At 41.8% G+C, this 14,694-nt stretch overlaps 3 protein-coding genes across 5 annotated transcripts; 2 read left to right on the forward strand and 1 right to left on the reverse strand.

Annotated features, from left to right (window-relative positions):
* Positions 1–166: 166 nt before the first annotated feature.
* LOC114434249 (torsin-1A-interacting protein 2) lies at positions 167–4,848 on the reverse strand. 3 transcript variants are annotated; one of them, XM_028403308.1, is made up of 8 exons: positions 4,626–4,820; positions 4,243–4,368; positions 2,810–2,989; positions 2,501–2,605; positions 2,262–2,408; positions 2,022–2,144; positions 1,883–1,936; positions 169–1,794 (listed from the first exon to the last, which is right to left on the reverse strand). In XM_028403308.1, exons 1-8 carry the CDS (start codon positions 4,696–4,698, stop codon positions 1,010–1,012), a joined length of 1,593 nt encoding a protein of 530 aa, XP_028259109.1. In that variant the 5' UTR covers positions 4,699–4,820; the 3' UTR covers positions 169–1,009. The 3 variants fall into 3 exon arrangements, with proteins under 3 accessions (XP_028259110.1, XP_028259109.1, XP_028259108.1); XM_028403307.1 differs by having other exon boundaries at positions 172–1,794; positions 2,022–2,156; positions 4,626–4,848; XM_028403309.1 differs by lacking the exon at positions 4,243–4,368 and having other exon boundaries at positions 167–1,794; positions 2,022–2,156.
* A 25-nt stretch (positions 4,849–4,873) lies between these two features.
* On the forward strand, positions 4,874–8,246 carry LOC114434250 (torsin-1A-interacting protein 2-like). The gene is made up of 8 exons (XM_028403310.1): positions 4,874–5,002; positions 5,564–5,626; positions 5,700–5,816; positions 5,919–5,996; positions 6,077–6,235; positions 6,551–6,685; positions 6,827–7,015; positions 7,312–8,246. Exons 2-8 carry the CDS (start codon positions 5,602–5,604, stop codon positions 8,088–8,090), a joined length of 1,482 nt encoding a protein of 493 aa, XP_028259111.1. The 5' UTR covers positions 4,874–5,002; positions 5,564–5,601; the 3' UTR covers positions 8,091–8,246.
* A 728-nt stretch (positions 8,247–8,974) lies between these two features.
* Positions 8,975–14,592, forward strand: olfml2ba (olfactomedin-like 2Ba). Its single transcript, XM_028403288.1, has 8 exons — positions 8,975–9,373; positions 9,506–9,769; positions 9,979–10,086; positions 10,505–10,666; positions 11,607–11,835; positions 12,092–13,021; positions 13,340–13,516; positions 13,601–14,592. Exons 1-8 carry the CDS (start codon positions 9,206–9,208, stop codon positions 14,212–14,214), a joined length of 2,652 nt encoding a protein of 883 aa, XP_028259089.1. The 5' UTR covers positions 8,975–9,205; the 3' UTR covers positions 14,215–14,592.
* The last annotated feature ends 102 nt before the right edge of the window (positions 14,593–14,694 follow it).

Raw genomic sequence — 14,694 nt, forward strand, 5'->3', positions numbered from 1 at the left:
TGCTTTCAGTTAAGACACTTATCAGTTAAGAACAACATGGTATACCTGGCTTTATCACAAATAAACTACAAACTACAGTCCTTCAACTAAACACAAGGACACACAATAATGTATCAAAATAATCTTTATTTAAAATATTTAGATTTTTTATGACAGCAACACACAAATTAATCTTAGAATGATAACATAGGAGGAACAAGTGGTATCACGTAAAACAACACAATGTGAAGAAATGAGAAAGAATTATGAACTAGAAACCCTTATATTGTCCTTCCATTGAATCAAACAGCTGATAGTGCTTTTTAAATACACTTGTACTACTAATTGTGTTTAAGGCACATTTTGTGATGATGCTGGACAATATTTAGTTCAAAATAATTTGACAAATTCAAATTCGACTTTGTGTGAACCTGCAGATATTTAAGTTGACAACATTATAAATACAATGAGAGAACAAGAGAGAGAGAGAGAAAACAAACAAGTACTTGATGGATAATTAAACAATTACAAACATTTTCAGTGCAATACCTCAACCCAAATATGAAATCTAATTCAGTGACACATCTCCTTTGGGGATTATTGTCATGGAAATTTGATACGGAACAAAAACTATCAATTTCCACCAACAGTAAAAACATCCACAGAAAATGGAAAAAAAATATTCCACTGAGAGATCCAATCCATGATAAGATGGGAAATTAAAAAGCAGCTGAACAAAACGCAGTTCAACCAAATTCTTTATTGTACTTTGTGTCATGTGTTACATATTTATGCAAAGCTGTACATATACAAATATCTGAAAACTGCTGTACATCTATGTAATTAAAGTCTTTTACAGTAAATCACAACTTGAGTACAGCCTCATCACTGAGAGAGAGAGAGAATAATACAACCTTCAGTCTATAAATGGAATATCACAGCACACACATGGGTCCATGTTTGAAGCCAAGAAGAATCAGCTTGGTCCACTGTGGTATCCCATCTTCCTATGGGACACCAGCTTACTCCTTCAACATCCCTTCTTCTCTACCTCCTCTTCAGATACCACAGGCAGGATTAGATGAGAAATACGGCTCCACAGGCCACCAAATTTGTTGATATCCATATCATTGAAAGTAGCTTGGCTGCTGGAGCTTACTAGCCTTTCTTTAACATAGTCTTGCACAATCTCCTCCACCTCCTTCAGACTCAGATCACTGCTGATTGCATCCTGAGGCAGAAGCACAGTAAACAACAAAAAAACCTGCTTGTATGCAGCATTCTCATGGTCGCAGTAGCGATAAAAAATGAGAGTGGAACCCGGGGGCAGCTCTTCGAAACGATGAATAACAGCCACAGGTTTTTCTCCCTCAAAGGCAGCTTTCAATTGTCTGTCAATGTCAAGCTTCACCTCATCACTGTCCATGTTAGCTTTACTTGCTCCATCAATGTGCAGGGCAGAGGCATTGAGAGTAGATGAGAAGGAGGATGCCAGAGCCTGAGCCAAGCACTCCATAGTCCTCTCAGCCTTTAAGCCCGCAGTGAGGATCAGACTGACCGGCTCTGTGGGCTGGGCTGTTTTAAGATGCTTCTCCAGGTGGACTTTACTCCTCCGCCACAACTCTGGCCGCTGAGTTGGAAACTGAGTCTCAAGAAGAGACAAGTTATTTGCAAATGTCTCAAGCTTTACAGCCCTGGATGCATGGCCTCCAACTCCTGCCTTTCTTTGGAGTACAGGGATGAGCTTGTATACCAGCAAGATGGCAGAGCTGAACAGCACCAGCAGGGCTAAATGCCATACATACCACATGCATCCTGAAAGAAGACCATATTAAAATGCAGTACAGTAAACTAGAACTGGTAGTTTTGTGAGTAAAGTTCATGTAATAAACATGAAGCTTACCACTGGAGGATTTCTGAGAGCTTGTCTTGGTAACGCCAGTTTTCTTTGTTGCTTCTAAAAACAACATTATCATTACATCAATATCAAAAATCCCCTAGATGTTGCTAAGGACTGTAAAAGTCAGTTGAAGCTGCAGTACCTTGTTTCTTGTGATGAACGGTTTCTTTTTGTGTAGGAATGTTGTTTACATGTTTTCGCATTGTGTAGGATTTCTCTGAGGCTGCATACATGCTTGGAACACGGCGGTTAACGCTGGGTATTTCTAAAGATGAGGCTTAGGGAATGTAAAATTCTTCATGAAATGTTTTACACAATCCTGAATAATAACAAAATAATCAAGTTCTTTAAACAACAAACAAGTATCAGTAAAGTGCAATACCAGTGCTCTTGGTTTTGAGCTCCATTGTCCTCCTGTATTCAGCCATGCTAGGGATACGGGTGTTCAGCGCTTCGTGTCTGTCTGCGGGTGATCTTATCTGCGCGGTAGACTTGGTCGCTGCTGCTGGGAAGTTTGTTGCAGGTTGTTCTGAAAACAAACAAACCACATTATGTCAGACGTATTATATAATACAGTATTTAGCATTCAAAGTAGAGCTAAAATGGTCTCCTTTCCTTTACCTTGCGTGAGTTTCGCCACATCTTGATCATCATTTACAGTACGACGGATTCTGTAGCGTTCACCAAGAACTACACAAGGGGATAAACTCACATCTCCAAGGGTGTCTGTTATACACGCGAGTGAATTTAAACGTCAGATAAACTGAACAGAACAAAACTTTCTCTGTTAATAGATCATTTGACTGCTGTCATTTGTAAAGCAAAAATATCTAAAAATAATCTTATTAATAAATATGTACTTAAACAAAATTAACCATTAATTAATAGTAATGAATTTAGTAGGGCTTTTTCCGCAAAAGTAGACCAAACCTTGGTGTATTTTAGGTAGAGAAGTAACATGTGAGGATTCCTTATGTATTTCCATTTCCAGCTCCTCATTTTTCTCCATCTCCATGTCTTCGACTGATTCCTGGACATCCATCTCATTTTCATCACCCCTACCATCATTTGACCCTCCAGGATTTAGCCTGCTCTTCTTGCTGGGGGACTCTGTTAAGTAACAAACAAAAGTTATGGTTATAGTAACCTTTGCACAAAAAAACAAATAGGATCAAGTAACTTGTGAATGGAAACTTTTTCACTGGCGAGGAGCCAGCATTACAGGAGACGAAGATGAAGAAAAATATATTGTAATATATTACATCTTACACAGCAAACAAAATAACATCTTAGCATTCAGATGAACAGATCAGAAAATGTTATCTGAATTTATAGCATAAATTTAAAACATTCAGAAACTGTGTGGTTGTGATAACAGAACAACAGGCACGTTATTGAAGGTGAGATCTGATCATATACGGCAGGTCTGGTTTAAGAGCAGCAGTAGATATCAGTAAAATGTTAGGTAGACTAAGTGGGAGTCATTTAGTGCTGATCTCAAAGGGTCTTGTAATTTAATGTTTACACAGGTTTGCAGTGCATGCCAACGAAACGTAAAAATGTAATGACGTGCCTTACGACAGATGCGTACTGAATTACGGAGTCGTTTTGAGAGAAGTGCCGGGTCTCACTGTACAGCTGACAGTTTAACAACAGGGAACGTTAACAAGCAAAGACAGACTGCACTGCTGCACCAGTAAAACATTCACATTTCTGGAGAGTTGCTTTTATCCAGCCCATGGTAAAAAGGCATCTCCATCATTTCCATTTCTGACATGCAGACTTGACTAGTTTGGCACTCAGGAGAATGGAGCGCTTTTTAGCCTCATCCGTAATCTCATTAGCAGAGAAAAAGTGTCCTAACCTTTCCTCGTATTCAGTCCAATCCTCAATTGCCTCAACAAATTCACCTATGGTCCCATATGTAGCCAACATCGCGAAGCGTAGCTCCATTGCCGCCTCCGTCTCCCTCCTCCCTCCCTCCCTAGTACTCTTCAGCCTAGTTGAGCTACTATTCAAAACAAAACGCAGACACTAAAGTCATCAACCGATTCACCTCGTCGCCAAAATGCGGTAACCTTTGCACAAAAGAAAAAGAGGATCAAGTAACTTGTGAATGAAAACTTTATCGCAGTGCGAGGAGCCAGCATTACATTGGAGCAGACCAACATAACAACAGAACACGAAAGAAAAACAAAACAACAGGAGACGAAAAAGAAGAATCCTTATACAAGAAGACAAACCGCACAAATGGCGACCCCTACAGGAAAGCTTACTATAGCTGACTTACAACAATTGTTTTTACATTGGCTTGAACAAGAGTGCTTGTTGTTTTTGGGTTAGTGATGTTAGCTGGAACATACCACCGTCATCCTCTGTGTCATTCTCCGCATCTTTGGTACCATTGACCGCCGCACCAGAAGCTTTCTTTTCTGATCCCTTTTTAGTCCTCTTTAGAGGACCTCTAGGTGTCGGTTCTAAACTCAGAACTGCAGAGGAAACCGGAAAAACACAGATTTGTGAGATAAAATGGGAACTTCTTATCAGATAAGAAATAAATTCGAAACCGTAACCCAAAGTTTGTTAATAGCGTAGTCTGTGGATAGACGACGCTCTATCGTGTTTGCATCCGCTAACTCTGCAAAAAGCAGATATTTCTATGCACTTTCTTATACATTGCGCTTTTATTGACTGCGCTAGCTCAGCAGGGCTAAGCAAGCTAATCCCCATCAGTCAGTTTACTCACCTTTAACTGATGCGTGCCTTGTCGACCGTCTCAGGGGGCGAGATGACTTATTTTCATGAACCATGGAATCCATTTATAATTACAAAATTGACCGAGCGATACCTAAAACATCAATCAAAAAATCGACGTAACATCGTGTCCACAAATACGTTACAGATCAGCAATGAACTTCCCTGTAATATGTAGGGGAAACATTTCTTGACAGGACCAATCTCATTTCCGGATATTGTCCAACATGTAGTCGTCCTCTCAGATACAACGATAATGTAAAACGTTCCGCCCGGTGATCTGTCACTGCGACGCACGAACATACAACGCTAAGGCTAACGCTGGTCAAAAATCTACAGCGATGTGATCGTTGTCTCTGTTTTAAACTGGTAATCCGAAATTACTACTTACAAATATGTATGCAAGAATACACTTCTTACTGCCTAAATCTATGTTTTGCTTCGCTAACTGTTGTGTAAATTAGCAGACGGGGCTAGCCTAGCTGTTTTTACCTTCCAGTTAACCTAGTTAGCTTGATTTACCACATATTTAAGCCTGATCCATGCGGTGTTTAGAATTCTTTCCCTGTGAACATAGTTGTCCAGTAACTCTTTGACTGGCGAACATTTTTATTCTCCTATTGGGTTGGGTTGCCTAACCTGTTTACTCGCAGAGAACAAATGTTCTAAGTTAGCCCCAGTGTGTTATTAGCAGAACCCGAGAGGGGAATAAACGTCATATGCAGTTTAACGAGTCTGACTTTGAGTTATATTGATTGTTTTGTTATGTATAGACTTGAAGTTTTGAACTTTTTTCAAGTTTAGACTGACTTTGAACCTGTCCCTGCTGATTGGTACATTTACCTGGACTTTGAACAGCAAGCTAATAAATGTGCTTGTGTCTTAGTATTTAAAACAAATGTTATATCGTATATATATTGTTATTTAAAGCAGCTTTGAACCACCTAGTGAACCTCCTATCCAAAGTCATGGCAGCCCACCAGGAAACAACAGGTAATAAAACATTAAAACATAAATGCCATGAGTCACCTCGAAACTAGAAACTTGTAGCAGTTTTAATTTACAGTTTTTTTAGATTTCAAGGAAGAAGAGATGCAGCCGAACAGTACAGAGCCTGCTGAGCAGTTTGAAGAGCCCAATCCAACAGAGTTTGCAGAGAATGAAAAGCAGCAACACCCAGAAGGTAAATTGTTGAAAGTGAATTGTAAACCATTCAGTGTGTCTTGACAAAGTTTCCCTGTATCCACTCTTGCAAATAAAACTGGCTTTTATTCCTCCCTATAAGATTTTGCCTCATCACCTGGATCTGTAAGCAAAGAGGCTAAAAGTGACAAAAATGAGGATGTGGAGCAGGCCATTGAAAGTAAGAGAAAAAAAATCTGACCATATACCATGTAGTCAGATGATTATTATATGATTATTGATTATCTGTTTTAATTGCAGATTTAAAATCAGCTAAAAAGAATATAGGGTCTTCTACAGAAGAGGACAGCACGCTTGAGGAGAACACCAGCTGTCAGCATGACGGTGAATGTCATGGTGATTATGTTAGGCAGTCACCACAGAATGAAGAGCAGGCTGTGAGAGCCGAGTCAGTTTCAGGTGAGAGTTTCTGTCCGAGTGTTACAACCAATCGTTGTAAATATGAATATTTTGCAACAGCTGTAATTAAAGGGAACTTGTATGTTTAATTTACAATTCTTTGTTGCTTTGTAGTATCTTCCAGGCGTTATCACCTGTCTGTGAACGTCATTAGTATTTGCCTGTGCTGATATATAACATTTTACATAGCTGGTGTCTTTTAGAGTGAACTGTTGCCTGTGAAAAGGCAAAAAGTGTGTTGCATTGAACATTTTAGAACCCCTTTTAAATGTGACTGTAAATGCTAAAGCTGATGTGAAATTGTTCTTATTTTAGCACAAGAGCACAACAGGGATGAGAAAGCACGTGAGACAACTACTTCACCGATGCTGGGTGACAAAAAGGACGACCAGGTAGATGGACCTGTACCTCAGCTTGACAATGAATCTTCAGCCACTGACACCGAAGAGAGTAAGTCTGACTATTCTATTCTGAAATCACTGAAAAGTGCTTTGAGCTTTGGGGTTCTGAGCCTCATCATACACAACAGGGAACCATTTAGCTCATCTCTAAATGCGATTGGTTTGTTTTTGTTATTCTCCCTCTGGTCAGATCTGGAGAGTGCTTTACCCCCAGTCGAAGAAAATGATACACAGGAAAATACAACCTCATTACAGACACCACCGCCTGATGACATGCCAGCTGAGGAGGTGTCAGATATACAGAGATGTGAGGTTGAAACCATTGGCCCTATCATTCAGCCGACTACAAAACCTACTGATTCAGGAGTGTCTGGAGGAGGTAATCTTACACAGCTATTATCCACAATATAAGCAAAAGTAAGTGGACGCCTAGCCACCATGTGTTTGCTGGCCTTCATTTCCCACTGAGTTGTTCATAAAATGTCAGAATACATCAACTGATAAATCATGGACAATAAATCAGCAATGCAAACAATCTAGTAGATGCATCTATCAGACTGCAGCATGAAGATTTCCCACCTTTAGAACTAAAGTGGCACATGGTGTCCATTTACTTTTGGCCACATACTATAGCTTATTAATTACATTGTATAGTATTTGTTAAACATATCACAGGCCTTTTCTCCACAGGACTCTGGAGCTTAATGGTTGTGGGCTTGGTGGTTGTCTGTGTTGCCATCTTGGTACAGCAGTTCCTCAAACCTGAATCACCACCACCGAAAAAAAACATCCGGCAAATAGACATCTTCCTGAAGGAGATGGAAAAAGTAAAGACTCAGTTCCCTCACCAGCGTTCTGAGCTCTGGATTAGGAGCAAGATCCACCTGCAGAGACACCTCCAGACCCCCCAGCCCACAGAACCAGTGAGTCTGATCCTGACTGCAGGCCTGAGAGCTGAGAGGACACTGCAGTGCATGGCTCAGGGTCTGGCTTCTGCCTTCTCCTCTGCCTTCAACGCTTCCGTCCTCCATATAGATGGAGCCAGCAAGGCCAACCAGGACAGTGACCAAGTCAAGCTGGACATTGACAGCAAGCTGCAGGGGGCTTTTGAGGGAGATAAACCTGTGGCTGTTATTCATCGCTTTGAAGAGCTGCCTCCAGGCTCAACCCTCATTTTCTATCGCTACTGTGACCATGAGAATGCTGCATACAAAAAGACTTTTCTGATCTTCACAGTTCTTCTGGGAGAAGAAGAAGATATTCCAGCTAAGACTCGCTTAAATGCTGTGGAGGAGATGGTGGATGACCACCTTCAGAAAAAGTTCCTCTCTCACGGTCACCCCGTGTCTTTTGATAGGATGGATCTTGACAAGTATGGTGGACTATGGAGCCGTATTTCTCACCTCATCCTGCCCGTGGCAGCAGAGGAAAGAATAGAACATGAAGGGTGCTAAAAATATGAACGGCCATTCTTTGAACTGAAGATGCAAAGTTTTACACATAATATATTGAACCTCATACATGAGACATCAAGAATAATTAAGACTCATATTACTTTGGGATAATTGTAATAAATCATGTTTATATTTAAGACAACATTTGACAAACAGGTTGTGGCACGTTTGTTGTCTTTGGGTGAAATGTCATTGTAGACTAAATGAAGTGACCTGGGGGCTTTTACTAGATTTTGCAGTGTGAATGCACCATGTTAATTGTATGTGCTGCAATTTGAGTCATTTAATGTCAGACTTGATTATTCACTGAATAATGTTCACAAAAAGGCAGAGGTATTGGTTTAGTGTCAGATCACAGGGTTTTATTGTTTTTATGTCAATCTATCTTATTATATTCTGTTATTCTTGGACTGAAATGGCACCATGTGCCTTAACTCACCACCTCAGCTCCTTCTCTGTATACCCACAGGTTACACTACAGGTGTAAAGGCTAAACACAAGTCCATAAATTACACGTGCCTTAAAACACAAATAAACATCCTGCATAGTTTTCGATGCTGATGCTTTATTGTCGTTTAACAGCACTACAGGTAGAGGGCAGCAACACTACAGCTGAAAGTGTGCTGATGCTCAGCCACTGAGGGAAATCTTATTCATATTCAACAGGCTGTAAGTTTGTACTTAAAGTTAAACTACGTGTGAACTTTAATTTCCTGTTAAAAATGGTGATTACAGTGACACCTCCAGTGTCACTTTAATGTATTGCTGATGGAAAGTTGCGCATCATATTTGAAAGTCTTTCGAGGGGATTCAGCTCCTCCTCGCCAGTCTGATCAGGTCCGCCTCCTGTCAGCAGCACCGCTCTTCCGGACCGGCTGCTCTCTCACAGAGTGCACGGGTTTTCCAGACTCTGCATCTTTCATTCACTGTGACTATGAAACTATAATGCTAATAGTCTCTCAACTGGATGCCAGCTCTTGGATCTTTGTCCACGCTCTGGTTTGGAATCAGGAGTAGGCTATGACATTTTCTTGCAGCTGAAGTGATTAATGACAGGCTGTGCCTGCTGAGCTGCGGCTTCATTTCTCTTGTCGGAGCTCTGTGAGCCTCACAGCATGTCTAAGTTATGCGTTGTCTTTGTGATATGCTGCGCGCTGCTTTCATGGAGCTCCGCAGCGCCAAAGCCCTCGGGTACAGATCCAAGGTCTCAGCTTGAAAGCAGCGCAGAGCAAAATGACGGGCTGCAGGAGGAGGTGGATGGTCAGGAGAGCATACTCTCTAAGGTATGAGAAAACTTCCAGTTGTTGCATTTTTTTAAACATAATTTCTTTATGGATATTCTTTTAACATTTTGTGCGTAAAATTCAAAGTTTTTGAGCATGGTGGAAAACACATCCGTCCTTTTCTCTTTGTAGCTGCTGGGTGATTATGACAAAGTGAAAGCCCTCTCGGAAGGCTCTGACTGTCGGTGTAAATGTGTTGTCAGACCCCTGAGCAGAAGCGCCTGTCGGCGGATAGAAGAGGGCAGCGCCACTGCGCAGGACTTCTACACCGTGGAGACAATCACTTCTGGACCAGAGTGCAAGTGCGCCTGCATCGCTCCTCCGTCAGCGGTCAACCCATGCGAGGGGGAGTTCAGGCTAAAAAAACTTAGGGAAGCTGGAAAAGAGAATGTCAAGGTGACGTTTCACCCTGTCCATTTTACACCCACTATGTTCTGTCTCTCTGTTAATATCTAGACATGTCTGGATTATTGGAGGAATTTTAAACAAAGAAAGATAAATCCACAGAGTCCCAGTGTTTCACTGTGATGCGAAGATGGCCATTTTACGCATGGCATGTCTTGCAGTGGTAAACTCTACTGACGGAGTGCCCTTGATCATTTTAGCTGTCCACCATCCTGGAGCTGCTGGAGGGCTCCTTCTATGGCATGGATCTACTGAAGCTGCACTCTGTTACCAACAGGCTTCTGGATCGTGTGGAGCACATCGAAAAGGTACACTAACAATGTGGATATTAATACACAGGCCTAAATCACACGCAGATATGATCATGTGCGGTTACAGTGGTGTTTTTTGGATTTACTGGGTCCAAGTAAAAACTTCCTATGGAGCAGTTTTCAGGCTGCAACTGAAAGAACTCATGGTCCTGACAGTTAATGTGCAAAATCAACAAAATGCTTGTCTATTTTTCCCCTAGGTGAAATTAATATTTTTTTATTAAAGCAGGTATAATATAAAATACAATAAAATAAAACAAAACAAAAACAAATGATAGCCATGTTCCATTTAGCTGCTTCTGTTTTGTGGTGCTGTATCATCTCTTGAATTTCTCACCTGTTATTATAACTTCAGCCTGTTTTCCATAAAACCTGCATAATATATTCCTCTTCTTTTGTCCATGACTGAATGAAGGCAGTAGCTCTGAATCAAACCACAGATGAGGTGAACCTCCAGGAGAGCCGTTCCATTGAGGCACATGCGACTGAAAGCCCACCTACTCCTCCTCCTCATAAGCACCAGGACAAGGAAACGTTAGGCGAGGTCAGCGGGGCGGCAGCCTACCAAAACATAGAGGTAAGTGTGACACTGATACCACAGGGTTAATAGATGGGGTCACTATGATGACACAGTACATAACCACTGGTACCTTTATAGAATGTACAGGTGCATCGAATAATTGAATTCAGGACAAGGACAAATAAGAAATAAATGATTGGATTCACATGTTGCAGCTCACAATACTCCAAAAAAAGAACAATTGTGTGTTTTTTCCACAAACTCTTTTATAAAATTATTGTCAAGCTTTAAGAATGTGCAAAAGTCGTTGAGGTAATTGGTAGATCTGGCACAATAACAGAGCTCCGAGCAGTAAACTGTTCCACTGGGGCCTGATCCCTGACAGCTTTTATATAAACGTGTCCAGCAGCGCTGCATGGACCTGGACTTCACATGCAGTTGATTCAATAAATTAATGTGTTCTCACGAGAACTTGTCAGAGGTATCCAATAAGTTTATAATTAAAAAGTCAAACTAAAATTGAACAAATTGTTTGAATTAAAAGTTCAGTCTTTGGTCATAGTTTCACCTCTAATAAAAATAAGGCAGATGCTAAGCTGAAGGCACAAAGGCTTTCTAACACATGGTTAATATTGTATTTTAACTAAATCCCGATCTTTTCCTAAACCTAGGAAAACATGGAAAAGACTCAACAAAGAGGGTTAAAGTTCCGTGTCTGACCCATTCCACCCATTCTTAGTCTCCTTTGAACTGTCTCCTATGACTTTATAATGGCTGTCTGCCGAGAGCAGTACTGCTCTGGGCATGCAGCTTTAGATGTAAGTAACAGATTAGCTGGATGTTCACACCCAGATGCAAAATGACCCTCCGATAAGGATATTAGTGTAAACTGTGTAGTGCAGACGTCAGCTACAGTTCACAGACTGACTTCCTGCTTCAGATTTGATCTGTTATTTATTTATTTATTTGTGTCTGTCTGTCTGTCTGTCACTAACAGGAAAAGTATGAAGGGACGTTTATTGTGGAAAATCCATCCTTACCGCAGACAGATGGTTCTGGTCAGATCATTGAGGTCAGACCTCAGGTGACTCTCAAAAATGAGGCTGACAAAGAAGCTTCTCAGGTGTCGAAGACCAAGCCAAATGGAATGATCATCCGAGGAATGACTTTTTATAAATCAGATCCAGATCCAATGGTGGCAGACGATGGGGAGCCTGGAGAGAACTGTAAGTGTAAACCATGAGTATCTCTTATGGAAATGGCTTTAACACAAAAAATGGGTTCATGCAGTGAAGTGTTCTTTCTGAATGGATACTTGATGTCAGAACACTGAGAGATAGACACAGAAGCTTAGCTGCACATTAAGCATCTGTCGGTGGCTAAATGTACAGTTGATGCAGTGGTTACTACCCACTTATGCACTGCAAGTTCAAATATGATGTCTTGTCTTTCTTGTCGTGCTCAAACCTTTTCTTCTTTCAGTTTTCGAGTATGATGGATTCAGCGGTGATGGCCCAATCAACCTCTTTATTGAAGAGAATCTTCTTCAGCACAGAGCCCCCCGACCCAGGAAGAGAGCAGGAACACGACTATTTCAACCAAAGACCACAAGTTCATCTTCTTCTAAGAAGACCAGCCATTCAGCAAAGCCAGCCGAAAATGAGCCCACCTCAAAATCTCATACTGAGTTCATCAGTGCCACTGGAACCACGTCAGTAGATGTGTCTACTCGTGCACAGAGGGACACATCTACGATGAGAAGCATCACGTTTAGACCAGCCACTACAGCACAGAAAGACACACACACACAGACTACTCAAAGTGTCACTGCTGGAATCACCAAGTGGCCGATCCCTCTGATGGCTGAACCAGCAGCACCTTCTTCAACAGTAACACCAGAGGAAACAACCAAAACTACAATAATAACCACTGCACAGCCTTTTGAAATTACAGCCTCCAACAAATTTGTACCAACATTTACACGTACACCCGCCTCTGTAATGGAAACCTCCAGTTTGGCGCTTAAACACCACATGCAAACACCTGGCAGTACTGTAGATGAACCAATCACTCCAGTGACTGAGGCTGCGACCACCAGCCAGACGTCTAGCATGGCCCTGACGACCCTCGCTGCCCAGACCTCAGCACCAGTGCATCCCACAACACCTGCTGCTGCTGTTACAGCACCACAACTAGACTCCGGGTCAACCTATATTTCAGACCCAGCTTTGCCTCCCAGCACCATTCTGCCAGTCACCACATCTGCATCTATCTCCTCTACAACCTCCCCCTCCACCAGCCAGGCTGCTCAAGTTAAACAGAAATACAAAATCAGCTGGGAGGAAGAAGAGGGGAAGGATGAATTAGATGAGCCAATGCAACGGCAGGAAGGATCGACTTCAAGAAAACCTGGTAAATAAGTAATTTTGTACCATGATGGTGATGATGATGATCATGATTTGTAGCTACTGAAGCAGAAACACACTTCACAGACCACTTATTGCCACCTCATCTTGTATTGTTTCACATAAAAAAGCAATATTTTTCTACAAATTACAAAAATTTTAAAGTCACCGCTTAGTCCTCTGGGGCAGCCTCACCCTTTCCATGAGTCAGACTGGTTCAAACAAAAGCCTTTTAATTGTTTTCAGACTCTTTGACGTAGGTCTGCTGGATGTTAAACTGCCTCTTAATCCTCCATCCATAGCTTTCTGGCTCTTTTATTTACAGGGGAGTGTAAGGATACTTTGGCAACCATCTCTGAGCCAGTAACACACAACACCTACGGCAGGAATGAAGGAGCGTGGATGAAGGATCCAAAGTCTGATAGTGACAAAATTTACGTCACCAACTTCTATTACGGCAACAACCTGCTGGAGTTCCGCAACCTGGAGGTGTTCAAACAAGGTAAGATCTGGTTCTTCTAGGGAACTAGCTTGTCTTTTTTCTTCTGCTTTTAATAAGCCTCATCCTCTGCTGCCCTCATTCAAGGTCGTTTTACCAACTCCTACAAGCTTCCGTACAACTGGATTGGAACAGGACATGTGGTCTACGATGGCGCCCTCTACTATAACCGCGCCTTCTCCCGTGACATCATCAAGTATAACCTGCGGCAGCGTTACGTGGCCGCCTGGACCCTGCTGCATGATGCCCTGTTTGAAGAGACGTCGTCACCGTGGGAGTGGCGCAGCCACTCAGACATCGACTTTGCTGTGGATGAGAGCGGCCTGTGGATCATCTACCCAGCGCTGGACGATGAGGGCTTCTTACAGGAAGTGGTTGTGCTGAGTCGACTAAACCCCTCAGACCTCAGCATGCAGAGGGAGACCACTTGGAGGACTGGACTAAGGAGGAACCACTTCGGGAACTGCTTTGTTGTGTGCGGTGTCCTGTACGCTGTTGACAGCTACAACAAAAAGGACGCCAACCTGGAGTATGCCTTTGACACACACACGAACACTCAGATGATTCCCAGAATGCCTTTCACCAATAACTATACCTACACCACGCAGATTGACTACAATCCCAAAGAGGGTGTTTTGTATGCGTGGGACAATGGACACCAAGTCACATACAACCTTAAGTTTGCCTATGTAGACCCTTAATCAGGGCTTTTTATTACCTTTTAATTTTAACTGTTAATTCTGGGGTTGGAATGGATTGTAGATCAGTCCACAGGGAGACGAACACATGGAGACAAACGGGCCAAATGTACAAATATACTTCAGTATATTGAGTTTTTTATTTTTACTTAAAAAAAGAAACGATGAGTTCCCTGATTCCTCAGTCACCTCGTTGTTATCATGTATATATTGTTGAAAAAAACATCATTGGATGAATAAATGTGGAAAGGTTACAACATTCATAAAAGTAAACAAATGCCCACATGTTCCAACATCTCCCATTTTTCTGTTTTATTACACATGATTTTACACTTTCTTTGCATCATATGCTGCAACTCTTGTCTTGTGAAAGCACTTACTCCCTCCATATCAGAAGACTTCAATAAAGTCGGGAAATACTTAAGGAAAATGTCTCCTTTGTCTGGATAAACGCTCGGTATGATGTTGAGGCAGCTTTAATAG

This window comes from Parambassis ranga, chromosome 4 (genome assembly GCF_900634625.1).
Source record: "Parambassis ranga chromosome 4, fParRan2.1, whole genome shotgun sequence".
NCBI lineage: Eukaryota > Metazoa > Chordata > Actinopteri > Ambassidae > Parambassis > Parambassis ranga.

Excerpts from the sequence above, each read along its gene's own strand:
- LOC114434250 (XM_028403310.1), top strand. The coding sequence starts at position 5,602 with ATGGCAGCCCACCAGGAAACAACAG. Across the intron at positions 6,236-6,550 it reads GAGAGCCGAGTCAGTTTCAG|CACAAGAGCACAACAGGGAT; the intron begins GTGAGAGTTTCT and ends TTCTTATTTTAG. Across the intron at positions 6,686-6,826 it reads AGCCACTGACACCGAAGAGA|ATCTGGAGAGTGCTTTACCC; the intron begins GTAAGTCTGACT and ends CCCTCTGGTCAG.
- olfml2ba (XM_028403288.1), top strand. The coding sequence starts at position 9,206 with ATGTCTAAGTTATGCGTTGTCTTTGTGATATGCTGCGCGCTGCTTTCA. Across the intron at positions 9,770-9,978 it reads CTGGAAAAGAGAATGTCAAG|CTGTCCACCATCCTGGAGCT; the intron begins GTGACGTTTCAC and ends TGATCATTTTAG. Across the intron at positions 13,517-13,600 it reads CCTGGAGGTGTTCAAACAAG|GTCGTTTTACCAACTCCTAC; the intron begins GTAAGATCTGGT and ends CCCTCATTCAAG.
- LOC114434249 (XM_028403307.1), bottom strand. The coding sequence starts at position 4,698 with ATGGATTCCATGGTTCATGAAAATAAGTCATCTCGCCCCCTGAGACGG. Across the intron at positions 4,369-4,625 it reads AAGGCACGCATCAGTTAAAG|TTCTGAGTTTAGAACCGACA; the intron begins GTGAGTAAACTG and ends TTTCCTCTGCAG. Across the intron at positions 2,157-2,261 it reads GCTCAAAACCAAGAGCACTG|CCTCATCTTTAGAAATACCC; the intron begins GTATTGCACTTT and ends ACATTCCCTAAG.